The sequence below is a fragment of the Entelurus aequoreus genome, linkage group LG02 (assembly GCF_033978785.1).
Source record: "Entelurus aequoreus isolate RoL-2023_Sb linkage group LG02, RoL_Eaeq_v1.1, whole genome shotgun sequence".
NCBI lineage: Eukaryota > Metazoa > Chordata > Actinopteri > Syngnathiformes > Syngnathidae > Entelurus > Entelurus aequoreus.
Window position 1 is genome coordinate 37,026,502 of NC_084732.1, and position 27,834 is coordinate 37,054,335.

The 27,834-nt window shown below is 38.4% G+C and overlaps 1 protein-coding gene across 3 annotated transcripts in view; it reads right to left on the minus strand.

The window, feature by feature from the left end:
* Positions 1 to 27,834, minus strand: part of LOC133633653 (globoside alpha-1,3-N-acetylgalactosaminyltransferase 1-like) — a 53,064-nt gene that overhangs the window by 4,495 nt on the left and 20,735 nt on the right. The window contains exons 2-8 of one of the 3 annotated variants that reach the window (XM_062026239.1): positions 25,071 to 25,112; positions 7,162 to 7,278; positions 5,500 to 5,532; positions 5,185 to 5,319; positions 5,001 to 5,109; positions 2,033 to 2,146; positions 1,820 to 1,936 (exon numbers count right to left, since the gene is read on the minus strand). In XM_062026239.1, coding sequence (XP_061882223.1) covers positions 1,820 to 1,936; positions 2,033 to 2,146; positions 5,001 to 5,109; positions 5,185 to 5,319; positions 5,500 to 5,532; positions 7,162 to 7,278; positions 25,071 to 25,112 — 667 coding nt within the window. The remainder of the gene's footprint in view (positions 1 to 1,819; positions 1,937 to 2,032; positions 2,147 to 5,000; positions 5,110 to 5,184; positions 5,320 to 5,499; positions 5,533 to 7,161; positions 7,279 to 25,070; positions 25,113 to 27,834) is intronic. The other 2 variants (XM_062026249.1, XM_062026254.1) reach the window with 2 other exon arrangements.

The following is a 27,834-nucleotide window of genomic DNA, read 5'->3' on the forward strand; positions in this document are numbered from 1 at the left end:
ATAGCAGCACAACGGCTATGAACGAACATTTGAAAAGAAAACCATCAACCATCAACTAGTCAATCGTCCGCGCGAGCATACGTTGTCATCATTACACAAAAACATGAATGTGTCATTTGTATCTGCTAGGGGTGTAACGGTACGTGTTTTGTATTGAACCGTTTCGGTACGGGGCTTTCGGTTCGGTACGGGGGTGTACCGAACGAGTTTCTAAGCTAAAGCTAAAGTGTTAACAAGCTGCTTTGCTCCTTCTGCCTCTGTCTCAGCACGCAGCATTGTCCCACCCACACAACCATCTGATTGGTACACAGAAAGCATTATCAGCCAATCATCAGTGCATATTCAGAGCGCATGTAGTCAGCGCTTAAGCGTCGAGCAGATAGGTGTTTAGCAGGTGAGCATCAGGCAGCGGACTCTCCCCAAATGATAATAAACACCTCCCAGTCAACTACTAGTAACATCACTATGAGCCCGTTGACCTTCTAGAAATATAAACTGCAGCTCAGCTCACTCGCAGTCCTGGCTTGAGGTGAAGGCTAATTACCTCTCAGTTCCAGCCACATCGACCCCTTTTGAGCGCCTATTTTCAGCTGCTGGGAATATTGTAAACATGAAAAGAACCAGAGCATGTACACATGCTAACCTTTCTTCATTACAACTGTTAGTCACTCACTGGAATGAGTAGAATTGGTTATTGTGTACTGTGTTGGACTGGATGTTTATTTTGCACATTTTAAAAGCAATACTTAATGTTTACAGTGCTCTAGAATATTTAGATTGGCACTTTTTTGTATTGGATGTTTATCTTTATTTTTGCACATTTTAGCAAATAAGCAATACTTTCACTTTTGTTGAAATGTTTACACTGTTGTTACAGAATATTTCGTTTTGCACTTTTTTGTATTGGATGTTTATCTTTATTTTTGCACATTTTAAAGCAAAATAAGCAATACTTTTACTTTTGAAATGCTTATACTATTGCAGAATATTAAGATTTGCACTGGATGTTGACTTTTATATTTGCACATTAAAAAGCACTTTTAATTTTGTTAAATGTTAAAAGTTTTAAATGTTTACATTGTTACAGAATATTTAGTCATGTTGTTGTCAATGTTGACTGAGTGGCCATACTTCTTTTTTTTGTAAATAAAAGCCATGCCTTTTGAAAAAACGGGCCTACATTTATTTTTTCATCTTCATTTTGAATAAAAAAAAAATCGGTAAAAGGAAAAATAATCTATAGATAAATCGAAAAAAATAATCTATAGATTAACCGATTAATCGAAAAAATAATCTATACATTAATCGATAGAAAAATAATCGTTAGCTGCAGCCTTAGAGCTGATTTCATCCTAGGCTGCCTATGAGCTCTCGGCCAATGTCCAGTCTGCACGGACAAGCCAGAATCCGTCGCATAGAGACTGAAGCGTCTTCAGCCAGGACTCCATCAAGACCCTCCACCCCGATGCTCATTGCCAGATCCGCAGCCCCGTCTTCTGGTCTGCTTTTCCTCCGGTCACTCTACGGTGTGGCAAAAAGCCAGCTGCTGGGCTCCAGTGCAAAGATGGTCATGGCCAAAAGGTTCCCCAAAGGCAGATCCAAAAGTTTACAAAAAAGCACCAAAAAGCACAGCAGAAGTCACAAAAGTGCCACCTCTTGTTGCGCAGTCCCAAAGGGCCCCAGGCAAAAACACATGAAAAGAAGGGGGACATATCAAGGACACAAAAGGGGGATACACAAGAGCACAGAGCTCCTGCAGCTAGCAGCCACTACAGCGACGCCATCTTGAAAACCCCCCACAAAAAAACAGTGAACAGACCTTGTAGTAGCCACGGTGAAGCACAGCAGAAAGTCTACTGAGAGACTCGGCTCCAAAGCGGTTGTGGAACACGCTATCGATGTCCATCATGAAAAGATAGTCGGTCTTGCTCCGGATCTGGAACACATGATTGTAGACAAATCAAGACACGATTTATGTGTATGTAAAACTGAATTGTGACATTATCGGGTGTGATTGACAAGAATGTCCTACCTGATTATCAATGGCTTTGGTCGCCCACTCCATCCTTCCAAGAACCACTTCTTGCCAGTGCTGGGCGCTGGGCACAGGGACCACAGAGATGTTCCGGGCGCTGCCCAGTTTAACCTGGGTAAGGGTAAAAGGTAATGTTTAGAACCTGCTCAACAAGTAACATTGGGGAACACCCTGTTTATTACACTTTCACAATTGAACATGTCCGCCAGGCCCTATCCCCAAATAGTTAAGAATCCTGAATCGAGACGAGGATCGACCACTTGTTCCTTATCCCATTTATGACATTTCCAGAAACTGTTCTTTATAAAAACTGTGTACGATCACCTCTCTTTTGTCTAAAATTTTGATCTTGGGTATATAATCCTCCATATTGGCAGCCACATTCATTTATTGGTTCAGCAGAGTATTAAAAAACATTCTTACATCTGACAAAAAACAAACGTGATTCAGAGTACTACAGTGCCTTTCAGTATGATTTATCTCTATTTATACTCACTTACCAATAATAATGGTCTCACATGTACTGTACAATAAAAAACATTAAACAGGCTTTAGATTCTACAATGTAGAAACTACAAAAGTAGATGTCTCGGAAAACATTATTTTGGCAACATTGTGACAAGCAGACCAGCCAGTAAGCCCCACCCTCAGCCTCTCCAGCCAGATAGGCAGGAAAGCTGAGCGGCATCGGAGCCAGCAGCCTCATGTTGCTGTGGTTGACCAGGAAATGTGCAAATGTGGTTATTTTTACTCAAGTCAATCTTAAAAAAAACCCAATTGCCCTCAAAGAGTAAACACATTAAAACAATGTTGAGAACTTGATGAATCAGGTCTTGACCGGGAGCAACTCAAACCTAACGTTGGAACAACATGCTTTTTGACAACGTTTCATCAATGCTGGGTTCTGACGTTGATTTGACCATTGAATTTTGGTCATTTTCCAATCAATATTTTACAACACAAATACAATGTTGAAACAACATGCTTTTTGATAACGATTGTTCAATGTCAGGTTATGACGTAGATTTGCCTATTGCAATTTGGTAATTTCTCAACCAACAACGTGGATCAAAAGTTAGACATCAACGTTGTCTCAATTTACAAATACAACTATTTTGCAACGTTGTTTCAAAGTCAGATTTAAAGGACATGTATGTATAATCAACGTTGTATCAATGTCTTGTGCCTGCTGGGACACACACAAAACAAATTTACAAATAGGTTTATAAATCGAAAAAGTTTCACATTGTTTAAATTTTTAGATTTTACTTCCTTTTGAATGTTGTTTGGTATGTGGTCTATTCCATACGCTCGTAGACTGGCTGGATCATTATTATGGAAACCCCAAAAATATCTGGCCATTTGTATAGCGCTTTTCTATCAATTAGATACTCAAAGCGCTCACAGAGAAGTGAGAACCGATTATTCATTCAATCCACATTCACACATAGGTGGTGGTAAGCTACATTTGTAGCAACAGCTGCCCTGGGGTAGACTGACAGAAGCATGGCTGCCAATTTGCGCCTCCGACCACCACCCCTCATTCATTCACCAGTGTGAGCAGCACTTGGAGCAAGGGTGAAGTGTCTTGCCCAAGGACACAACGGCAGTGACTTGGATGGCCAGAGACAGAGATCGATCCTGGAACCCTGATTTTGCTGGCACGGCCGTTCTACCCACCGCTTTTAATTTTAAAAAAGTCATCAAATGTCTCTAGACACTTGAAAAATTCTCAAAGTACATTATACAATAAGCAGCAACAATTGAAAATATGGCAAATCTATATAAAAATACATGTTAATACTAATTAATAATAACATATCTGTTTTTAAATGTATGTATACATTTTTTTAGTCTTTTTAGAGAAAATAATATCATAGAATATTATGCAAATTATGGAATGATGTCATGGTGACCACGCCCGTATCTTGGCAATCTAGGGAAAACCCTAGTTTGTGATATGATAATAAATGCGATTACATACCAGCATATGCAAGTTTTTTTTATAAAAATTAAAAGAACATATACATTTAGTAAGAAGGATAAAGGACCTGATCTACTGAGATTCAAATACCATGCGCTAAACAGCATGTGCGAATTATAAAATTGTGTGTATATATGTCGACGCAAGCAGCGCGATCCCCTACTTTCTTACAACTATTTCTGTCAATTAGCACATCCTTTCTAGACATACCAAATAAAGAGGCAAAACAGGGGCTGCAGAACAGTTTCAGCCTTGATAAATCCCCCTTTGTGTGCTAAATAGTACTTTTTGCATGTTCCTCCCAGTACTGTGGGCGTTCTGATGATCAGTAAACATTCTGCATATTCATGAAGACAGACACGATACATGGATTGTGCTCATTATTACGCTAGAGACGCAATCCTCTGGTAGTTTGGTAGATCAGCTTTGTGTGTACTATGAAGTTTGCACGTGTTTTAATACCAGAAACATTTGTTGATCAGGCCCGAAGTGTTTAATTGTTGCACAATATTTCAATAAAATGAGTCAGCGGGCAACGTAAAACACTGTGGTGGGCCACATAAAATGACAGGATTGGCCATATAAATTGACGTGGCGGGCCACAAGAAATGAAATCAATAAAATAAAACCAGCAATCAAATGTATATTCAATAAATAACCAACAAAACTACTAAAATGAAATTATAATGAGAGAAGACCGGAGACACCACTGTTGGTTGTAAAATACAGTTGGATGTACTGTATGTACTATGTACATATGGATCGTTATTTACTAAGCATTGAATAACGTTTACTGCAAATAGTATTTTGATGCTATGATCAACCTAACCTGACAAACTCCTGTAATAGTTGGTGTGAAATTGCTGATAAAGCGTCCTCTATGATCTTCTCAGCCTTTTGAAGTGCAGGCGGAAAAGTCATAAATAATTCGACATAGAAACAATAATCAAAAAATGAATGTGTTAACAAATAGAGTCTCACTTTAGGTACATCATGTTCGTTGTCTGTGAAGACATAATACGTGACTTGGAAATCGACCAGAAAGTATTTTTCAGCTGACTCCAAGAAGCCCTTCAGGAAGCGAGTATATCTGTGAATATGACAAAATAGTCCAAATAAATATCACAGAACATAACAAACCACTTTGCCAAGTAGTTCTACATACTTGCCAACAGCAAACACCACCACAGCAACTCTTGGGTTCATTGGTTTATAGATTGCATCTATGACCACTGGATCAAAAGTTCCCTCCCAAACCAAAGGAGCATTCCAGTTAGTGACAGAGTTCACATCAGTACGTCTGGGGGGAGCAAAGACATTTTATATTCGTTGACTGTGTACTACATGGTCTGCATTGTATGTTCAGGGGGTTTATTTACTACATCAGGTACTCAATTCATTTACATTTCATATTCATATATTCATTATTACCTCAGAAATCAAATGAAATATTACATAGTCTCGTCTTTGTATCTCTTACCCTTTCTGAGTGCTTGGCTGTGCATATTTCAATCTACAACACAAGATAAAATATGTTTGTTAGAACACATGCAAAGTGTGTAATTCATGTATGGTTTATGGTTATGGTTTAAGTTTATTTCGAACATGCATACAGTTAGAACATGATACATCACGTTTCCAGTTTCTCATTGCAACACGTCCGAAAAGGAGTAGGAAACAGCAGTATTTCCTTAATCCTACCCCTTTTCCATTTCATAGCAATTAGTAACACATTGAATTCACTTCCTGTTCTCAATTTGTACACAATTTAACTTCATGAATGATAAAGTTATCAATAAATAGTTATATGAGTTGTTATTCACACAATGAGATGAATAAGATGGTTTCATTTTTTAATCAAATTTTAAATGTTTATCACAATTCTTCTTCCTTGTACTTTGTATAGACTATGAGTTTAAACGGTGTCTTAAACTGGATCATATTAAGACATTGTTTGACCTCTTTGCTTATCCATTCCATAATTTAATACTACATACGGATATACTAAAGGTTTTAATTGTTGTATGTGCATACACATGTTTAAATTACATTTATCTCTAAGGTTATATTTCTTATCTTTTGTTGAGAAGAATTGTTGTACATTCTAGGTAGTAGGTTATAGTTTGCTTTGTACATAAATTTCGCTGTTTGCAAATGCAACAACTCAGTGAATTTCAATATTTTTGGTTTAAAAAATAAAGAGTTTGCGTGTTCTCTGTATCCAACGTTATGTTTTATTGTTTTTTGTAACACGATTAGTGAATGTAGAGAACTTTTGTAGTTATTTCCCCATATTTCTACACAACAATTCAGATATGGTAGCACTAGCAAGCTGGAGACTATCCCAGCTGCACTCGGGCAGAAGGCAGCGTACACCTTGGACAAGTCGCCACCTCATCGCAGGGCCAAAACAGATAGACAACATTCACACTCACATTCACACACTAGGGCCGATTTAGTGTTGCCAATCAACCTATCCCCAGGTGCATGTCTTTGGAGGTTGGAGGGAGCCGGAGTACCCGGAGGGAACCCACACAGTCACGGGGAGACATGCAAACTCCACACAGAAAGACCCCGGCCCTGGTAATCAAACCCAGGACCTTCTTACAGCTGCCTGGTCCAATACATATTAGCCTTTATTCATCATTATTTATGTATTTCTTGCCACCTAATGTTGTGTATTTGATATGACATTAACAGTTCATTTTATTATCTATTATTACATCCAAGAATGTGGTTTATTTTACTGTGTCAAAATCTACTCCTTCTTTTTAACTTGTGTGCGACTATGTATTGTGGAAAGGGAACGAGAAGTTATACATTATCACATGACTGCAGTTTGACCTTTATAGGTGCTGTTAGACCTTTTTATTTTATTTTACAGCTATCACTAAACAAGAATGGCAGCTAATAAACTTGTAAAAGTAAAAGCATTACTATTTACACTGACTAAAACCATAAAATTATCTTTATCCCCCCCCAAAAAACGGTAATAGAAGTAATAGAAGTACTTCTATTACTGTTTAGTAATTTTGTTTATTCTTGTTCATCAATATCTTTTCTCTCTGCACAATGGTGTCAGTGTTTAATTACAGATAAGGATTTGACATTACCACAGTGAATGCATATGTGTGCTACACACCCAACTTTCATTCTAAAATCCCCAATACTCCAGTTGCCACAGTTGTTTACATATTCTTGGACTTCACAACTTGTTGTCGATACATGTGTCTTGGGGAAATCGTCCTGTTGGATTATCCTGATAAGAGAAAACATATTATTTATGATGTACTATACAAATCTAACACTAATCTACTACAGTTGAAAATAACAGGAAAATTGTAGGACTGGTTCACAAGTATCCACAAGCACAAAGATGACTACCATTGAGGACACTGAAATACTGTCTGTAATGGCAATCTTCACCTTCAAATGTTCCAATTTATTGTCATTACTCAACAGGTTTGAGGGAGTGATCCTACGCAGTAGCAAACATTGTATATGAAGGAGGTCCAGTCGGAAATCCAGTTTATTAGTGATGGGTCCGGCAACACAGATGCATCGGCGCATGCGTCGAGCTCATAGAGCGATACCCTGTGTCGGTGCGCGTATCGCTTTTAGAAAGTCACGTGACTGAACACGAGCTGTTTTGGTCACGTGATCGCTCATGAGCTGTTCTGGTCACGTGACCGCTCATGAACTGTATCGCACTGACGCCTGCGCGGCAAACTGTGTTTATTAGGAAGCGGCGCAATGTGCGTTGTTGACGAACACCGTTAGGGCCGCTTGTTGTCACTGTCACTCAAAGTTGCATTTCAAAATTACACAGAATAAATGTGTTTATTTTGTTTAGAATTCAGATGGGTTTGATTTGGTGCGCGGCATATATTGGCTGTGCGGCGCACGGTGTGCGCGGAGGACGCTTGAGCACTGCGCAATTGCGCAGACGCGCACCTTAGAGGGAACGTTGCTCACAGGGCACAGAGGAGGCGTCAGTGCGATACAGTTCGCGTATCGGTCACGTGACCAAAGCAGCTCATGATCGGTCACGTGACTTTCTAAAAGCGGTACGCGCACCGACACAGGGTTTCGCTCTATGAGCTCGACGCATGCGCCGATGCATCTGTGTTCCAGGACCCATCACTACTGTTACTAGAGAAGGTACAGGAATGACGGCGTGGCGAAGTTGGTAGAGTGGCCGTGCCAGCAATCGGAGGGTTGCTGGTTACTGGGGTTCAATCCCCACCTTCTACCATCCTAGTCACGATACATGTTCACATTACTTGACTGTATCTAAAAAAGATAAAAATATATTTTTATTTAAATGAAGATATGAAATAATCCTAAATGAAATACAATGACTTGGTTTATATTATTGTATATACTAGGTCAGGGGTCACCAACCTTTTTTACACCAAGAGCTACTTCTTGGGTACTGATTAATGCGAAGGGCTACCAGTTTGATACACACTTAAATAAATTGCCGGAAATAGCCAATTTGCTCAATTTACCTTTAACTCTATGTTATTATTAATAATTAATGATATTTACACTTAATTGAACGGTTTAAAAGAGGAGAAAACATGAAAAAAATGACAATTAAATTTTGAAACAGTTTATCTTCAATTTCGACTCTTTAAAATTCAATATTCAACCGAAAAAAAGAAGAGAAAAACTAGCTAATTTGAATCTTTTTGAAAAAATTAAAAAAATAATTTATGGAATATCATTAGTAATTTTTCCTGATTAAGATTAATTTTAGAATTTTGATGACATGTTTTAAATAGGTTAAAATCCAATCTACACTTTGTTGGACTATATAACAAATTGGACCAAGCTATATTTCTAAAAAAGACGAATCATTATTTCTTGTAGATTTTTCCAGAACAAAATTTTTAAAAGAAATTCAAAAGACTTTAAAATAAGATTTAAATTTGATTCTACAGATTTTCTACATTTGCCAGAATTTTAAAAAATTTTTTTAATCATAATAAGTTTGAAGAAATATTTCACAAATATTCTTTGTCGAAAAAACAGAAGCTAAAATGAGGAATTAAATTAAAATTGATTTATTATTCTTTACAATAAAAAAAATTAATTTACTTGAACATTGATTTAAATTGTCAGGAAAGAAGAGGAAGGAATTTAAAAGGTAAAAAGGTATATGTGTTTAAAAATCCTAAAATCATTCTTAAGGTTGTATTTTTTTCTCTAAAATGGTCTTTCTGAAAGTTATAAGAAGCAAAGTAAAAAAATTAATGAATTTATTTAAACAAGTGAAGACCAAGTCTTTAAAATATTTTCTTGGATTTTCAAATTCTATTTGAGTTTTGTCTCTCTTAGAATCAAAAATGTCGGGCAAAGCGAGACCAGCTTGCTAGTAAATAAATACAATTTAAAAAATAGAGGCAGCTCACTGGTAAGTGCTGCTATTTGAGCTATTTTTAGAACAGGCCTGCGGGCTACTCATCTGGTCCTTACGGGCTACCTGGTGCCCGCGGGCACCGCGTTGGTGACCCCTGTACTAGGTCATAAAATCAGTGTCAGTTGAGTCGGTCCATAGGTTGCTTGTAGGGATTTTTAATGTCCAGCAGATGTCAGTATTTAGTGACACAGTATCGACACAGTATCAATACAGTTTTGCAATGTGTTGAAACGCTTCATGAGGCCTCATCAACCCATCACTACAGTTTATGCATATTTATTAACGGATTTGCAGGGTGAATGAAACATACCAGGGATTATTGCAGTGATATTGTGTTATATGTAGGGATGATACTCGAAACCGGTTTTCCCGGTTGTTCGATAAGAAAAGAACCGAGTCCTCGGACTCGAATCCCTTTTTAAAAACCGGTACCCGTTATCGAGACCACTATAGTAAAGAAAAAGAGTTGGTTCTATATTCGAACCCCTCGGAACGAATCCCGTTCCGACCAGAAATGCTCCGTGTGACATCACAAGAAATCAGTCACGTAGCTCGGTCATTAAGCGCAGATAGCGAAAGCAGGAAAAAAATGGACGGGAAAAAGCGCTCCAATGTGTAATAAAGTTCAAAACAAAAGGTATAATCCAATGAATAAATTTACTGGGAGATTTGAGCAGACTACAAACACATGACGAACACTTTCACGACCAACCGGAAACATAGCAACGCACCTCCTTTACGGCAGCTGTCGCAACGTTCTTATAGCAACCGCAGCACATACATATATGACAAGATCTCCCTTTTTCAACTTTTGTTTTTCTTTACTTGTAAACAAAACAAAATCACACTGTATATGTGTTGTCTGTCTAATTATAAATAATGCAGACGAGGCGTGTTGGCTGAGTTCTTGACATTTACTTTCACGGGTGACGACATGCAACAACACTTTTCGGGGCTACCGCGCATGCTCGTCACTCCCGTTGCATGATGGGTAGTGTAGTTGTTATATTCTCTAGCTCATAACATCTTTCCCCCTATAAAGAAATAATGTTAACTCAATAAAGTGTTATTTCTTTTTTTAGCTTTAACTTTTCATTTTTTAGCATTGTAACCACATTTGCAAACAACTTTTCTATTCATAGAATTTTCTTTCAATAAAGAAATAAAGTGCAAAAATGTCAAAGCATCATAACAGTTATGTCAAATAGCAGCAGAATTGCACTTTTTGGAGAGCTGTATTATTTCCAGTTTTGTGCCCAAGGGACTGATTTTATTTAACACTAGTATTATTTATACACCTATAGTGATCACAGAGACAGGTTGTTTTTGTGTTACCTTATATATTTGTTTTTCTGAAAAATCCCACTTAATATACTTTGGGTAACAACAGTCAATATTTTTTTTTTTTTTTTTTTTTAGGGGGGCAACGGTCAATATTTATTTATTTTTTAGATTAAATTGTTTTCTTATATAATAAAAGTGAGCTTTTGTTAAACCAAATATTGTGTGTTTTTTTCCATATACAACAACCTATCTGGACTCGATAAGAGAATCGATAAGGAATCGGTTCGATAAGAGGATTCGATAATAGACTCGAACTCGATAATTTCTTATCAAACATCATCCCTAGTTATATGTTCTCCTGCCTGTTGCTGTTGTCTGCTGTGGTTTGCTGTTGTCTGCTGCTGATAAGAACGGTTTGTGCTCCCACACCTGAGTCCTTCCTCGTTTGGCTCACCTGTGCTCCTACATATGCCTTCCCCCCTGCACTGCTCAACCCAAAAAGCCCGCCACCTAGTGACAAAAGAAAGTAATGCCAACACAAAAATAAGGATGCCTTAAATGGCTCCTACACTGTCCTTGGTATTTTTTGTGTGACAAAAAGAATGTGATATCACTGACTGCAAATATACTTTGTGTAGGACATTCAGGGCCGTTGCTAGGAATTCTTGGCACCCTGAAAGAATATCGTGTGGGCCCCTCTTTTTGTCAAATTTGGCTGCTTTCTCGAAAAAAAACTATCAGTAGTTTTCTTACGTTGTAATTGTCTATACAAGTGATTCTCAAATTGTGGTACTGTGGTCATGTTGGTCATTATGGTGGTGCTTGGAGAGCCAAGTGTTTTCTGAGTTGGTACTTGATGAACAAAGTTTGAGAACCACTGGTCTACATGCTTACTGGTCAGAAGATACAATGAAAGAAACGTGATTTATAATCACTGCTTACTATGAGGCAGCTGCTTTTTGTCCGAGCTTTCGATGAGGATGAACATACAATGTGAAATTTCTCACGTTGTAATTATCTATATGCCTGCAGGTCAGAAGATACAATGAAAAAAACATCATGTAAAAGTCACTACTTACTTGTACACAAGGCAAAGCAGCTGCTGCTTTTCGTTCAAGGCAAATATTTGAAATATTTGCGTTTGGCGCATGCTCAGTAGCATTGGGTAGCAGACATGAATGGGTAGCAGATATCGACAGAACACCCCTCTACCCCAACTATTGCCGCCTTCAATTGTATTTTTCAGTCTTTTTGAGGATGCCTGGTGTAATAGACCCAATTAGTTTTTTTTTTACATTTAACGACGTCAAAACGTCAGAGTATTATTATGTAAATTATGTATTCCTAGTTGTCTTATTCTCATATCACTGATTTGCAACATGTTATTACACCTCCGATTGCAAAATACATTTTCAAATCACGACTCAACAAAAAAGGTAGTGGGTATTTTATTGTATTTAATACAATTTAATATGCAAAAAACTAAGTGTCCTGTCTCAAGATAGTCTACAGGTAAATATGGAGCATGTCATTTAAAGGCCTACTGAAATGAATTTTTTTTATTTAAACGGGGATAGCAGATCTATTCTATGTGTCATACTTGATCATTTCGCGATATTGCCATATTTTTGCTGAAAGGACTTAGTAGAGAACAACGACGATAAAGATCGCAACTTTTGGTATCTGATAAAAAAAGGCTTGCCGCTACCGGAAGTAGCGTGACGTAGTCAATTGAACATACACGCAAAGTTCCCTATTGTTTACAATGATGGCCGCCAGAAGTGAGAGAGATTCGGACCGAGAAAGCGACGATTTCCCCATTAATTTGAGCGAGAATGAAAGATTTGTAAATGAGGAAAGTGCAAGTGAAGGACTAGTGGGGAGTGGAAGATGCTGTGAGAGCCGGGGGTGACCTGATATTCAGCTGGAAATGACTACAACAGTAAATAAACAAAATACATATATATACTCTATTAGCCACAACACAACCAGGCTTATATTTAATATGCCACAAATTAATCCCGCATAAAAACACCTAGGTGTTTGTTATGCTAGCTCCTAGCTCTTAGCTACTAGCTACTAGCTCGAGCTAGTTATAGCTCGAGCGGGTAATATGGACGGGATCCCGTATATATAACTCGCCAATACAATTCAAACACCTGCACAACACACACACTCACTCAGCCCAAACAACCGTTCACCTCCTAACCCAAGGTTCATAAAGCTTATATATTTAATCAAAGTTACGTACATGACACGCACGTACTGGCAAGCAATCAATAGTTTGGAAGCGTGCGGGTGGGACCTGATATCCAGCTGGGAATGACTACAACAGTAAATAAACACAAGACATACATATACTCTATTAGCCACAACACAACCAGGCTTATATTTAATATGCCACAAATTAATCCCGCATAAAAACACCTAGGTGTTTGTTATGCTAGCTCCTAGCTACTAGCTCGAGCTAGTTATAGCTCGAGCGGGTAATATGGACGGGATCCCGTATATATAACCCGCCAATACAATTCAAACACCTGCACAACACAAACACTCACTCAGCCCAAACAACCGTTCACCTAACCCAAGGTTCATAAAGTTTATATATTTAATCAAAGTTACGTACATGACACGCACGTACTGGCAAGCAATCAAATGTTTGGAAGCGCGCGGGTGGGACCTGATATCCAGCTGGAAATGACTACAACAGTAAATAAACAAAAGACATATATATACTCTATTAGCCACAACACAACCAGGCTTATATTTAATATGCCACAAATTAATCCCGCATAAAAACACCTAGGTGTTTGTTATGCTAGCTCCTAGCTCCTAGCTACTAGCTACTAGCTCGAGCTAGTTATAGCTCGAGCGGGTAATATGGACGGGATCCCGTATAGATAACTCGCCAATACAATTCAAACACCTGCACAACACACACACTCACTCAGCCCAAACAACCGTTCACCTAACCCAAGGTTCATAAAGCTTATATATTTAATCAAAGTTACGTACATGACACGCACGTACTGGCAAGCAATCAAATGTTTGGAAGCGCGCGGGTGGGACCTGATATCCAGCTGGGAATGACTACAACAGTAAATAAACACAAGACATATATATACTCTATTAGCCACAAAACAACCAGGCTTATATTTAATATGCCACAAATTAATCCCGCATAAAAACACCTAGGTGTTTGTTATGCTAGCTCCTAGCTCCTAGCTACTAGCTACTAGCTACTAGCTCGAGCTAGTTATAGCTCAAGCGGGTAATATGGACGGGATCCCGTATATATAACCCGCCAATACAATTCAAACACCTGCACAACACACACACTCACTCAGCCCAAACAACCGTTCACCTAACCCAAGGTTATAAAGCTTATATATTTAATCAAAGTTACGTACATGACACGCACGTACTGGCAAGCAATCAAATGTTTGGAAGCGCGCGGGTGGGACTTGATATCCAGCTGGGAATGACTACAACAGTAAATAAACACAAGACATATATATACTCTATTAGCCACAACACAACCAGGCTTACATTTAATATGCCACAAATTATTCCTAATGCTAGCTCCTAGCTACTAGCTCGAGCTAGTTATAGCAAGCGATCAAATGTTTGGAAGCGCAGCTGTGTACTCACGGTATCGCAACTGTGTATCCAAATCAAAGTCCTCCTGGTAAGAGTCTCTGTTGTCCGAGTTCTTCGATCTTGACTGCATCTTTCGGGAATGTAAACAAAGAAGCGCCGGCTGTGTACGTGTTGCTGCTGACTTCCCTCGCAAAATAGACACTTCGCACCGACAACATTCTTCTTTGCTTGCTCAGCTTCTTTCTCCATAATGCAATGAACAAATTGCAACAGATTCACCAACACAGATGTCCAGAATACTGTGGAATAATGACATGAAAACAGAGCTATTTCGTATTGGCTTCAATGGTGTCCGAATACTTCAGTTTCAATGATTGACGTCACGCGCATACGTCATCCTCAGAGGCGTTTCGAACCGGAAGTTTAGCGGGAAATTTAAAATTGCACTTTATAAGTTAACCCGGCCGTATTGGCATGTGTTGCAATGTTAAGATTTCATCATTGATATATAAACTATCAGACTGCGTGGTTGGTAGTAGTGGCTTTCAGTAGGCCTTTAAATGTGCAAGTAAAACAAAAAGCAGATGAAATACGTTGTTCGTAAACAAATATTAAAAAAAACAACATGCCTCATCTAATCTTAATTAAAGTTTAAGTTGGCTTGTTTGTTCACTGTAAGTCTCATTAAAAAGCCCAAATAAAAAACAATTTAAAGATGCAGCTAATGGGAGTCACCGTTGTAGCCTTCAAAACCCTCTAAAAAACCTTCAAAACCCTCCATCAACGTTCTATATACACACTGCAGGTATATATATTGTAGTAAGAGGCACATTCATAACAACATGTAAAATGTATAACATGTACCGTATTTTGGTCATTTTATGCATTAACGGAACTTTTTTCCTTAGTGCATTAGTGAATTCCGGCAACAAAACATGTGTTTTACTTCCGGAAACAAACGCGAGTGTGTTCTAATCATGGCAGACTTGGTAACAGACAACAAAGACGACTTTTTTTAGACAAATGAGGATTCCCAACCTTATCTTTTTGAAACTTAATATACGGAGGATGAACTACTGCTTCTAGAAGCGAGCACAAAGGAAGGGTGAAACGTTGGAGCAGACGGAAGCTGAGAGAGTGACCATTAGGACTTAATGCTGTAAATATACTTGGAGCCAAACTATGTCGACATAAATAGAGTGCTTACCCCAACTAAACCGGATAAAAATGCCCCTGGCGAGCTGGACCAAACGCACAACTGTCCATCGAGTGAGTCACTTTAATAATGACCAATATACATGCAGAACGTCATGCTATTGTTAGTACAACTACATACTCTGTCGAGCTAGCTGTGTACAAACATGAAACGTGGGCTAATTTTACAGATACGTTAATATGAATATGTTATGTTTTTCAGTCAGTACAAATTGGTGTCCTATCGCATTGTGTTGCGTATTACATACTCAAAGCAATGTGCCTTGAGTACACCACCTTCGGTGGCTGAAGGAAACACAACTCTACTTTTATTAACAGATTTTGTGCATAACTTGCAAAAACTTGCAAAATGGCCGAAATCTGTAGTTTTCTATGATGAGCTTTACAACAAAAACTACAGAATGGCGGCCAAACGTAGCTATGCCCCCAACATTATAATTCTATGCAATCTCAATTGTGGCATTAGGAGGAAATACGTGCTGAGATCGATCGATCGATCGATCGATCGATCGATCGATAGATAGATAGATAGATAGATAGATAGATAGATAGATAGATAGATAGATAGATAGATAGATAGATAGATAGATAGATAGATAGATAGATAGATAGATAGATAGATAGATAGATAGATAGATAGATAGATAGATAGAACTTTATTGATTCCTTCAAGAGAGTTCCCTCAGGAAAATTAAAAGCCACGCTATTATGAACACACACACGCACGCACGCACACACACACTCGTTTATAACAGTATTATTTTATCATGGAAAACAAGTCTAACCTACCCCTAAAAGTGGAAGTTCAGCGTGGCTGCTTCCTGTAATGTGTACAATTTGCATTTGGCTTGATGACGACTAGCGAGTGCATTGTCAACTTTTCATCACATCTTTACCTATATGCTTCCTTAATTCAGCAGGTGTCATAATGAACAAGACAGCGATTCATTTTCCCTCAGCGACCGATGGTGGCAAAAGTGGCGCACTGCATGAGAAATCAGCGAGAGCAGGCGAAAGAAGAGGGGACTTTGCAGCAACCAATCAAATGAGCTCCAGGGAGTGCGGGGCGTGGTCATCCCTGCTCTGCACTAGTGTTTCTAAACTCGCGGACCAGACGGGCTATATACTCATTTTCTTTTCGACATCGTCAACTTTTGTTTTACTTGATCCCCTGCACATGTGAGTAAGGACATTTAGATAAATGAACAAGCACACATTTTGTCATTGTTTTTATCTCAAATCCTGGTAACGGCCCTGTCCACTATTACAGGGGTGCCCAATGTGGGGCCCTTGGGCCAGATTCGGGCCGTAGAGTCGTTTCTTTTGGCCCGCAAAAGGGTGGCTCCCATAAATTGAATACATATTTATACTCTTTTAAAGGCCTACTGAAAGCCACTACTACCGACCACGCAGTCTGATAGTTTATATATCAATGATGAAATCTTAACTTTGCAACACATGCCAATATGTTCATATATGGTCCAAGATGGCGGACTAAGCAGCGTGGCTTTCCGGAGAAATTCACATTTACGACCATATTAATAGAAAATAAAAATTAAAAAAAGACTGAGTTTGGAGTGACGGCGTGTTATCTGAAGTGAAGACAGAGAGGAGGCTAGCCGGCAGGAGCGGCGAAGGGACCCTGCGGAAGACGTCGGTGGCGAGGGAGAGGCCTGGCTAGCAGCTAGCAGCAGCTAGCAGAAGCAAGACCACCTCGCGACGACGGGACCGGTAGGTGACGGCGGCGGCGAGTGACGGCAGCGGGGCGGCGAGGTAGAGGCCCGGCTAGCAGCCAGCAGCAGTGGGACCACCACCCCACCACCTCACGGCGGCGAGATCGACAGCTTTCTTGCGGCGGCGTGTGATAGCAGCAGAGCGGCGAGGGAGAGGCCCGGCTAGCAGAAGCGGGACCACCTCGCGACGACGGGACCGGCAGGTGACGGCGGCGGCGAGTGACGGCAGCGGGGCGGCGAGGGAGAGGCCCGGCTAGCAGCTCACGGCAGCGAGAGCGGCAGCGAGAGCGACAGCTTTCGCGCGGCGGCGTGTGACAGCAGCAGAGCGGCAAGGGAGAGGCCCGGCTAGCAGCAGCTAGCAGAAGCGGGACCACCTCGCGACGACGGGACCGGGGACAGCCTTGGCTGAAGGCGGTAAACACCCGCGACAGCCAAAATCAACATGGGGCCAAAGAAGGTGCTCTCTCCTGATGAAGGTGAGGAGATAAGGCGATCACTTGAATTTTTAACAGCAGAGGTATCAGCCATTAAGCAGTACCAACAGACAATTATGCAGCTGGTGGAGGAGGTAAAAATTCTACGAGTCGAGAATGATGCAAAAACTTTACAAATAGAACAGTTAACAGACCGAGTGGATGAACTGGAACAATACACAAGAATAAATGACGTTATTTTGACCGGGCTTAATATTAAGCCCCGTTCATATGCTCGGGCAGTGACCGCCAATGGTGGAGAAGAGCCCGGGAATTTGGACATCTCCACAGAGAGGCAAGTGGCAACATTCATGGAGTCAAAAGGCATATTCATGGACATGGCAAATGTGGAAGCTTGCCACCCACTCCATAAGAAGAAAGATAATTCGGCACCAGTAATAATAATGAGATTTGTCAATAGGAAACATAAAACCGCATTACTAAAACAAGGGAGGAAGCTGAAAGGAACAGACGTGTACATAAATGAACATTTAACAAAGAAAAACGCAGACATAGCCAGAAAAGCACGTAGCTTAAGAAAACAAGGAAAAATACAACAAACATGGACAGCAAACTGTAAAATATTTATTAAACTAAATGGAACACCAGAGGAAGCAAGAGTAATAGTCATAAGGAAAATAGCAGAGCTGGATAAATATCAATAACGATAAAAAAATTAAACACAACCATGACACAAACAAACAATAATCAACCAAACAGAGAATTTATAACCTTTTCCAGCACCGACTATAACAGGACGGAATTGGACAGTGCTATAGATCCAGACATACATTTTTTTTCTCACATGGACAATAATTGTTTATATTATACAGAAGTACAGTACAACACCAACATTAATTCCAATAACAAACTGTCAATTATTCATATTAACTGCAGAAGCTTGTATGCCAATTTTAACAATATGAAATTATTTTTGGAACACTTTAAAGAACCTTTCAAAATTATTGCTGTATCAGAGACATGGATGGATCCAAAAAAAGGAATGGACTTTGGACTAGAAGGATATGAACTCTGGACTAGAAGGATATGAACTCAATTATATTAATAGAGTAAATAAGAATGGAGGCGGAGTTGCTGTATATAAGATGAAGGACTTCCATTACAAGGTGGTAAAAGACATGTCACTGGCTATTGACAATGTTTTAGAGTGTGTAACCATTGAGATATGTCATGAAAGAAATAGAAATGTATTGATCAGTTGTATATATAGGGCACCCAACTCAAGTATTGAAGGATTTGAAGACTGGATTAAGGGAACTTTCAATGGAATCAGTCAAAAAGTACTCTTTTTATGTGGAGACTTCAACATTGATCTCTTGAACCCCAACAAGCAAAAGTCCATTAATGATTTCACAGATACAATGTATAGTATGAGTTTGTATCCTCAAATCACAAGGCCAACCAGAATTGCAAGTCACAGTGCTACACTTATTGACAATATATTCACTAATGTCTTTGATGATAATATAACAAGTGGACTGTTAACAACCGACATCAGCGACCATCTGCCAGTCTTTACTATTTATGATGGGAACTACAGGAAGAAGAACATTGACAAAAAGACATTTCAAAGACTATGTACAGAGGAAGGAATGATTTTCTTCAAGAAGCATCTGAGGAAACAAAGTTGGGACAATGTATATAATGAAGATGATGTAGATGATGCATATGGGAATTTTGTCAACACCTTTCTAACACTCTATGATAAACATTGCCCATGGAAAGAACGTAGTAAGAAGCAAAAGAAAAACAACCAACCGTGGATGACAAAAGGACTGAAAAATGCTTGTCACAAAAAAAACACATTGTATCGAATATTTATAACACAAAGATCTATAGAGGCAGAAAATAAGTATAAGAAATATAAAAACAAGCTAATTGGTATACTACGAACATGTAAGAAGGAATACTACAGTCAATTATTAAACAAGAACAAAAACAACATGAGAGCAACATGGGGCATCCTAAATAGCATCATTAAAAATGGTGCTAAGAAAGATTACCCCCAGTACTTTCTAGATGGACATACAAAAAATGACAATATGAACCAAATAGCTGAACGTTTCAATGATTATTTTGTTAATATCGGAACAAATCTGGATCAAACAATTCCAAATGCAGATGATGGGTCAGTTGAGGACTTGAGTGAGCTCATAGACAGAAATCCCAATTCCATGTTTCTTAAAAGTGTAACAAAAGAAGAAATAATCAAAATTGTAAAAAATTGTAAATACAAGACTTCAACTGACTGTCATGGAATAGATATGGTAACGATAAAAAAGGTTATAGAAGACATTTCAGAACCTCTGACATATATCACCAATGTATCATTTTTAACCGGAAAATTCCCAGACAAAATGAAAATTGCAAAAGTCGTACCAATCTATAAGAATGGAGACGTACACCAGTTTACTAACTACAGACCAATTTCATTACTTCCACAATTCTCCAAAATCATGGAAAAAGTATTCAATAGTCGATTAGATTTATTTATTAACAAAAGTGGGACGCTCGTGGAGAACCAATATGGATTTCGAGCAAATATCTCAACATCAATACCATTAATTAAAATAACAGAGGAAATTACCAATGCAATAGATGGTAAAGAATGTGTGGCAGCAGTATTCATGGACTTAACAAAAGCATTTGATACAATTAATCATGATATTTTAATACAAAAATTAGAACGATATGGCATCAGAGGTTTGGTATTGAACTGGGTAAGAAGCTATTTAACCAACAGGAAGCAATATGTGAAGATGGGTGAAAATATGTCAACACGGCTAGATATATCCAGTGGTGTGCCGCAGGGATCAATACTGGGACCAAAATTGTTTAATCTTTATATAAACGACATTTGTAAAGTTACAAAGGACTTAAAGTTAGTTTTATTTGCAGATGATACAACTGCTTTCTGTTCAGGAGAGAACACACAGAAGATAATACAAATAATAACAGAAGAAATGAACAAATTAAAAAGATGGTTTGACAAAAACAGACTATCTTTGAATCTCAGTAAAACTAAAATAATGCTATTTGGTAATAGTAGGAAAGAGCATCATACGCAAATACAAATAGACGGAGTAGACATCGAAAGGGTAAAAGAAACCAGATTTTTGGGAGTATTAATAGATGATAAAATGAACTGGAAATCTCATATACAAAACATACAACATAAGGTAGCAAAAAACATTTCAATAATGAATAAAACAAAACAAGTCCTGGGCCAAAAATCACTTCATATTCTCTACTGCTCACTAGTGTTACCATATCTGAGTTATTGTGCAGAAATATGGGGAAATAACTACAAATTTGCGCTACATTCGTTAACCATGTTACAAAAAAGATCAGTTAGAATAATACATAATGTTGGATATAGAGAACATACAAACCCTTTATTTATTAAGTCAAAAATATTAAAGTTTGGTGATTTGGTAAAATTGCAAACAGCTAAAATGATGTACAAAGCAAACTATAACCTGCTACCAAAGAATGTACAACATTTCTTCTCAACTAAAGAGGAGAAATATAACCTTAGAGAAAAAAATAATTTAAAACATTTATATGCACGTACAACACTTAAAACTTTTAGCATAACAGTATGTGGAATTAAATTATGGAATGGATTAAGTAAAGAAGTTAACAATTGTACTGACATGATCCAGTTTAAGAGGTTGTTTAAATTAATAGTGCTTACAAAGTACAAAGAAGAAGAATTATGAGAAAAACTTCCAACCTTATTGAAAATATTTTTCATCTCAGTATGTTAATAATGACTGAATTAATTAATTACATATTACAAACTGTTGTATATACTAATTCATAGATGTTATTGTATTATATAAAAAGATCAGTAAATGATTTTATATAATTGTAAATGCTTTGAAGTGGGAAAGGGGTGGGATTAAATAAGCTTTGCTTCTTCCTACTCCTTTTCGGGCATGATGTAAATGAAATGATATGAAATTGTGTGATGTATTATGATGTAGATGTGTTCATGTTCGAAATAAACTAAAAGAAAGAAAAAGAAAATATGGCCGGGTTAACTTATAAAGTGCAATTTTAAATTTCCCGCTAAACTTCCGGTTCGAAACGCCTCTGAGGATGACGTATGCGCGTGACGTCAATCATTGAAACGGAAGTATTCGGACACCATTGAAGTCAATACGAAATAGCTCTGTTTTCATGTCATTATTCCACAGTATTCTGGACATCTGTGTTGGTGAATCTGTTGCAATTTGTTCATTGCATTATGGAGAAAGAAGCTGAGCAAGCAAAGAAGAAAGTTGTCGGTGCGAAGCTCTATTTTGCGAGGGAAGTCAGCAGCAACACGTACACAGCCGGATTTTCTTTGTTTACATTCCCGAAAGATGCAGTCAAGATGGAAGAACTCGGATAACAGAGACTCTAACCAGGAGGACTTTTGACTTCGATACACAGACGCCTGTAGAGAACTGGGACAACACAGACTCTTACCAGGATTACTTTGATTTGGATAACAAAGACGCAGACGTGCTACCGTGAGTATGCAGCTTTGGCTTCCAAACATTTGATCGCTTGACCGTACGTGCGCGTCACGTGCGTAACTTTGTTTAAATATATAAGCTTTATGAACCTTGGGTTAGGTCAGGGGTCGGCAACCCAAAATGTTGAAAGAGCCATATTGGAGCAAAAATACAAAAACAAATCTGTCTGGAGCCGCAACAAATTAGAAGCCATATTACATACAGATAGTGTGTCATGAGATATACATTGAATTGAGATGACTTAAAGGAAACTAAATGAGCTCAAATATAGCTACAAATGAGGCATAATGATGCAATATGTACATATAGCTAGGCTAAATAGCATGTTAGCATCGATTAGCTTGCAGTCATGCAGTGACCAAATATGTCTGATTAGCACTCCACACAAGTCAATAACATCAACAAAACTCACCTTTGTGTATTCACGCACAACGTTAACAGTTTGGTGGACAAAATGAGACAGAAAAAGAAGTGGCATAAAACACGTCCTAGGAAGTCGGAGAAAGTTATACATGGAAACAAACTAAAGGTGAGTTCAAGGACCGCCAAAATTAGTAGGACAAAACGGTGCTCGCCAAATACTCAAATCAGTGAAGCATGTTTAATACAAACAGTGTGCTTTATAACAATTAGGGAGGTTTGTGTCATGTTTGTCCTCCCACAGAAACCATACTAAAACAAAAAAAAAAGTTTTTTTTCCCCCTCATCTTTTTCCATTTTTCATACATTTTTGAAAAAGCTTCAGAGAGCCACTAGGGCGGCGCTAAAGAGCCACATGCGGCTCTAGAGCCGCGGGTTGCCGACCCCTGGGTTAGGTGAACGGTCTTTTGGGCTGAGTGATTGTGTGTGTTGATCAGGTGTTTGAATTGTATTGGCGTGTTCTATGGAGCTTGGAGCTAGCAGAGGAGCTAGGAGCTAGCATAACAAACACGTAGGTGTTTTTACGCAGGATTAATTTGTGGCATATTAAATATAAGCCTGGTTGTATTGTGGCTAATAGAGTATATACATGTCTTGTGTTTATTTACTGTTTCAGTCATTCCCAGCTGAATACCAGGTGCCGTGAGTATGCAGCTTTGGCTTCCAAACATTTGATCGCCTGACCGTACGTTCGCGTCACGTACGTAACTTTTTTTTAAATATATAAGCTTTATGAACCTTAGGTTAGGTGAACGGTCTTTTGGGCTGAGTGATTGTGTGTGTTGATCAGGTGTTTGAATTGTATTGGCGTGTTCTATGGAGCTAGGAGCTAGCAGAGGAGCTAGGAGCTAGCATAACAAACACGTAGGTGTTTTTATGCAGGATTAATTTGTGGCATATTAAATATAAGCCTGGTTGTGTTGTGGCTAATAGAGTATATATATGTCTTGTGTTTATTTACTGTTTTAGCCATTCCCAGCTGAATACCATGTACCGTGAGTATGCAGCTTTGGCTTCCAAACATTTGATCGCTTGACCGTACGTGCGCGTCACGTACGTAACTTTTTTTAAATATATAAGCTTTATGAACCTTGGGTTAGGTGAACGGTCTTTTGGGCTGAGTGATTGTGTGTGTTGATCAGGTGTTTGAATTGTATTGGCGTGTTCTATGGAGCTAGGAGCTAGCAGAGGAGCTAGGAGCTAGCATAACAAACACGTAGGTGTTTTTATGCAGGATTAATTTGTGGCATATTAAATATAAGCCTGGTTGTGTTGTGGCTAATAGAGTATATATATGTCTTGTGTTTATTTACTGTTGTAGTCATTCGCAGCTGAATATCAGGTCACCCCCGGCTCTCACAGCATCTTCCCTATCTGAATAGCTTCAACTCCCCACTAGTCCTTCACTTGCACTTTACTCATCCACAAATCTTTCATCCTCGCTCAAATTAATGGGGAAATTGTCGCTTTCTCGGTCCGAATCTCTCTCACTTCATGCGGCCATCATTGTAAACAATAGGGAACTTTGCGTATATGTTCAATTGACTACGTCACGCTACTTCCGGTAGGGGCAGGCCTTTTTTTTAATCAGATATCAAAAGTTGCGATCTTTATCGTCGTTGTTCTACACTAAATCCTTTCAGCAAAAATATGGCAATATCGCAAAATGATCAAGTATGACACATAGAATAGATCTGCTATCCCCGTTTAAATAAAAAAAAATTCATTTCAGTAGACCTTTAAGCTCACACAATCATTGATGGCATGTCTGCAAGGCTTACAAGTTGCCATGCCATCTATTGAACTTCATGATCTCCACTACCTTAAATAATGGCAGAATGGGACTAAACTACTTAATTTTTGTGCATCTGTACTCTTAAAATCACTTTGTTTGGCCCATTGCCCTTTGCCACATTTTCACTTTGGTCTTTGGAAGGAAAACATTTAGGCACCCCTGCACTTACAGGAACTTTTTTGTGTATGTTATAACATTCATACACTTAAAATCATTTATATATTTTTTACAGAAAGGTCTAGAGCAGTGGTTCTCGAACTTTCTCACTAAGTACCACCTCAGAAAACACTTGGGTCTCATGTACCACCATAATGACCAACATTAAAATACAGTAGCATAGTAGGCCTAAGTATACATTCAAACAGGGCAGAGATTTTATTTAACAAGTATATTCAATATTTTGGGCCACAATAAAATTACACACAGTTTGAACAGTAACACTGTGTTTGAATATTTAATAAAGTGAATCTTTAGCATACCACTATATGAGGCCTACAGTTTGAGAATCCTTTGGTAGAGGTCTTTTCCATGCCACAAACAAATCATAGCGCTTACTTACCATCGGAACGAGTGAAGGTTCCCCGAGTAGATATACAAAGCTCTGTGAATAAATAACAGTAAAATGTCACCTTCATTAGCATGAATATTCACAACGAAGACTAATGAATAACAGGTCTTCTGCTAAGTAGAGAAAAACATCAATTATGAGGATGAGACAAATATTGAACTGTACTGCACAGGTGTCAAACTAAAATGTTGCCCGCCTCATCATTTTATGTGTTCCGCAAAAGTCTGAAAATAACATGCATCAATAAAGCTTAATACAAAAAATGTACTCCATCCAATTGCATATTTTCTAAACTTTATTATTATCTGATATTGCAACAAAATATATGTGGGTCTTGAAATTGTGTTTTTCTTTTATTGTTTGTCTATGCATGGTATAATAACAGGCAGTGTGAAGGAGATAACCATTACCTCCTGTCTCCAAGGAAGGGAAGAGTTGGTAACACAAGGAAAGAGGGTGGGACACTTTACCAATGAACCAATATACAATTTGGCAAAGCCTGAACATGAACATGATCAATCAAAAATCCAAAAGAAGTTAAGAAAACTTTCACAAACACAGCCATAAGAAGAAGACATAACGACCACACTGACATTGTTGAAACAGTCCTCTTAATGTTGCTGGAAGCAGAGGTGGGACCAAGTCATTGCTTTGCAAGTCACAAGTAAGTCTCAAGTCTTTTCCCCCAAGTCTCGATCTAAGTCCCGAGTCAAGACAGGCAAGTCCCGAGTCAAGTCCAAAGTCAAGACTAGAAAGTCTCAAGTCAAGTCCCAAGTCCTGCATTTTGAGTTTCGAGTCCTTTCAAGTCATTTTAACCACAGACTAATATTTTTACACAGATTGTGTATGCTTTTAAAACGCTGTATTTATTTATTAAAACAAGTGCATTTGAAATTGCAGGAAAAAAAATAGTGCTGACATTGCAATTCATAATAGCACTATTAACCAGTCATTTTAATAGTTTAAACAATTTTAAACATTTAACTCATTCCTTTACAGAATAAACACAGTTGCAAAAACAAACATTAACATACTATTGGTTGTATTTTATGAAAATAACATTACCACAAAGTTGAGAAGGAGCAAAGATCTTCAATATTTGTATGTGAGAATCACAAATAAATCTTCTGGGGGAGGATGACACCCCTACAGGGGTTTGGTTTACAAAGTTTCAGCCCCACCAAAACAAAATTCACCAGCCGCCACTGATTATGATGCATTCTCATTTTAGGCAAAGTATAAGACAATACTTTCTTAACAGTATAATTGTAACCAGGAATAAGTCTTCAAGTAACAATATTCAAATACTAACATTGTTGGGTAAGACAGCATTTGGTTTTATTCTGAATCCAGTGAAACAGATTGGTGGTTTTAGCTGATATAAAGACTTTCAGGTGTTTATATATGTTTAAGTATTTGGCAGACGCTTTTATCCAAAGCGACATACATAAAAAATAGATATAAAACAATCACTGTAAACATGATCATTTAAGGGAAGAATGTAATACAAAATATCAATACAAAGTGTCAAGACAGAATAAACTCTCTGCTGCTGCAGCAACAGAGTTACAGTCTATAGGTCCCTAAAATATATAGATATCTAATGTATTCATACATTGTTTATGTAGGATATACGCATGTATATATAATCTAATCATATTGTTTCTTCAACTTAAAAATAGCTGACTGTTTTTTTCCCCCTTCTCTGGGATTATATTCCCAGTTTTGATCTCGGACGTCTGGTCACTTATAGCGTATAAGAATATTATATTACTGTTAAGCAAACTATGAATAATAAAAACGCCAAAACATGTGTCCGTTATCATAGCTACACGTATGACAAAAAAAACGCGTGAAAATCAGTGGTATTCAGTGAGGTAAGATGAATTAAATTTGCTGACAGTTCATTGCTCCTGCCAAATGAATTGCACTGAGTGGAGCGGATCACCACTCCAAGATGGCGGCTCCGCGTCTCGTCTGCGCCAGTAGGCAGTAGCGCCCAATGCTGCGTACCCTTATAAGATGTCTATGGTTATAACGTTAGCAGTGAGTTTACAGCCTCACTGATTTAACTACATAGCAAATGAAAGTCATGTTACTTAGCCAATAAACGTTATCTTACATTCAAAACTTACCCTTCTTTGTGCAACTTCAAATGTCGAACGAAGTTGGAAGTAGTTGCGTCTCCGTCTGTAATATTCGAACTGCGTGATTTGCATACGGCAATTCGTTTTTTGTTGACCAAGTCGAAGTTTTTAAACCCGAACGAAACCAACTTTGGCATAATTGTTTCTCACTGCCGCATTGTTTGACAACTCATGTTCGGTGGTTGTCCTGCAATTGGATTGGATGAGAGCTGTGGGATGAAAACAACGTAGATTTAATTTGATTGGCTGTTGTACTGACAGCACACCAGCTGACAAGCAGCACACACGCTTATAGACACAGACGTATAAAATGAAAGATACGGAGTGCTCCCAAATAACTTTTTAAGGTTTGGGTTTTGGGGAAAGTAGCAAGTCATGTCAAGTCAAAAGGCTCAAGTCCAAGTGAAGTCAAAAGTCATTGATGTTAAAGTCTAAGTCGAGTTGCAAGTCTCTTTACATTTTGTCAAGTCGAGTCTAAAGTCATCAAATTCATGACTCGAGTCTGACTCGAGTCCAAGTCATGTGACTCGAGTCCACACCTCTGGCTGGAAGTAACCACGGATAGAAGCAACAAACTTGGAACAACGTTTGACCTTGGATCATACACA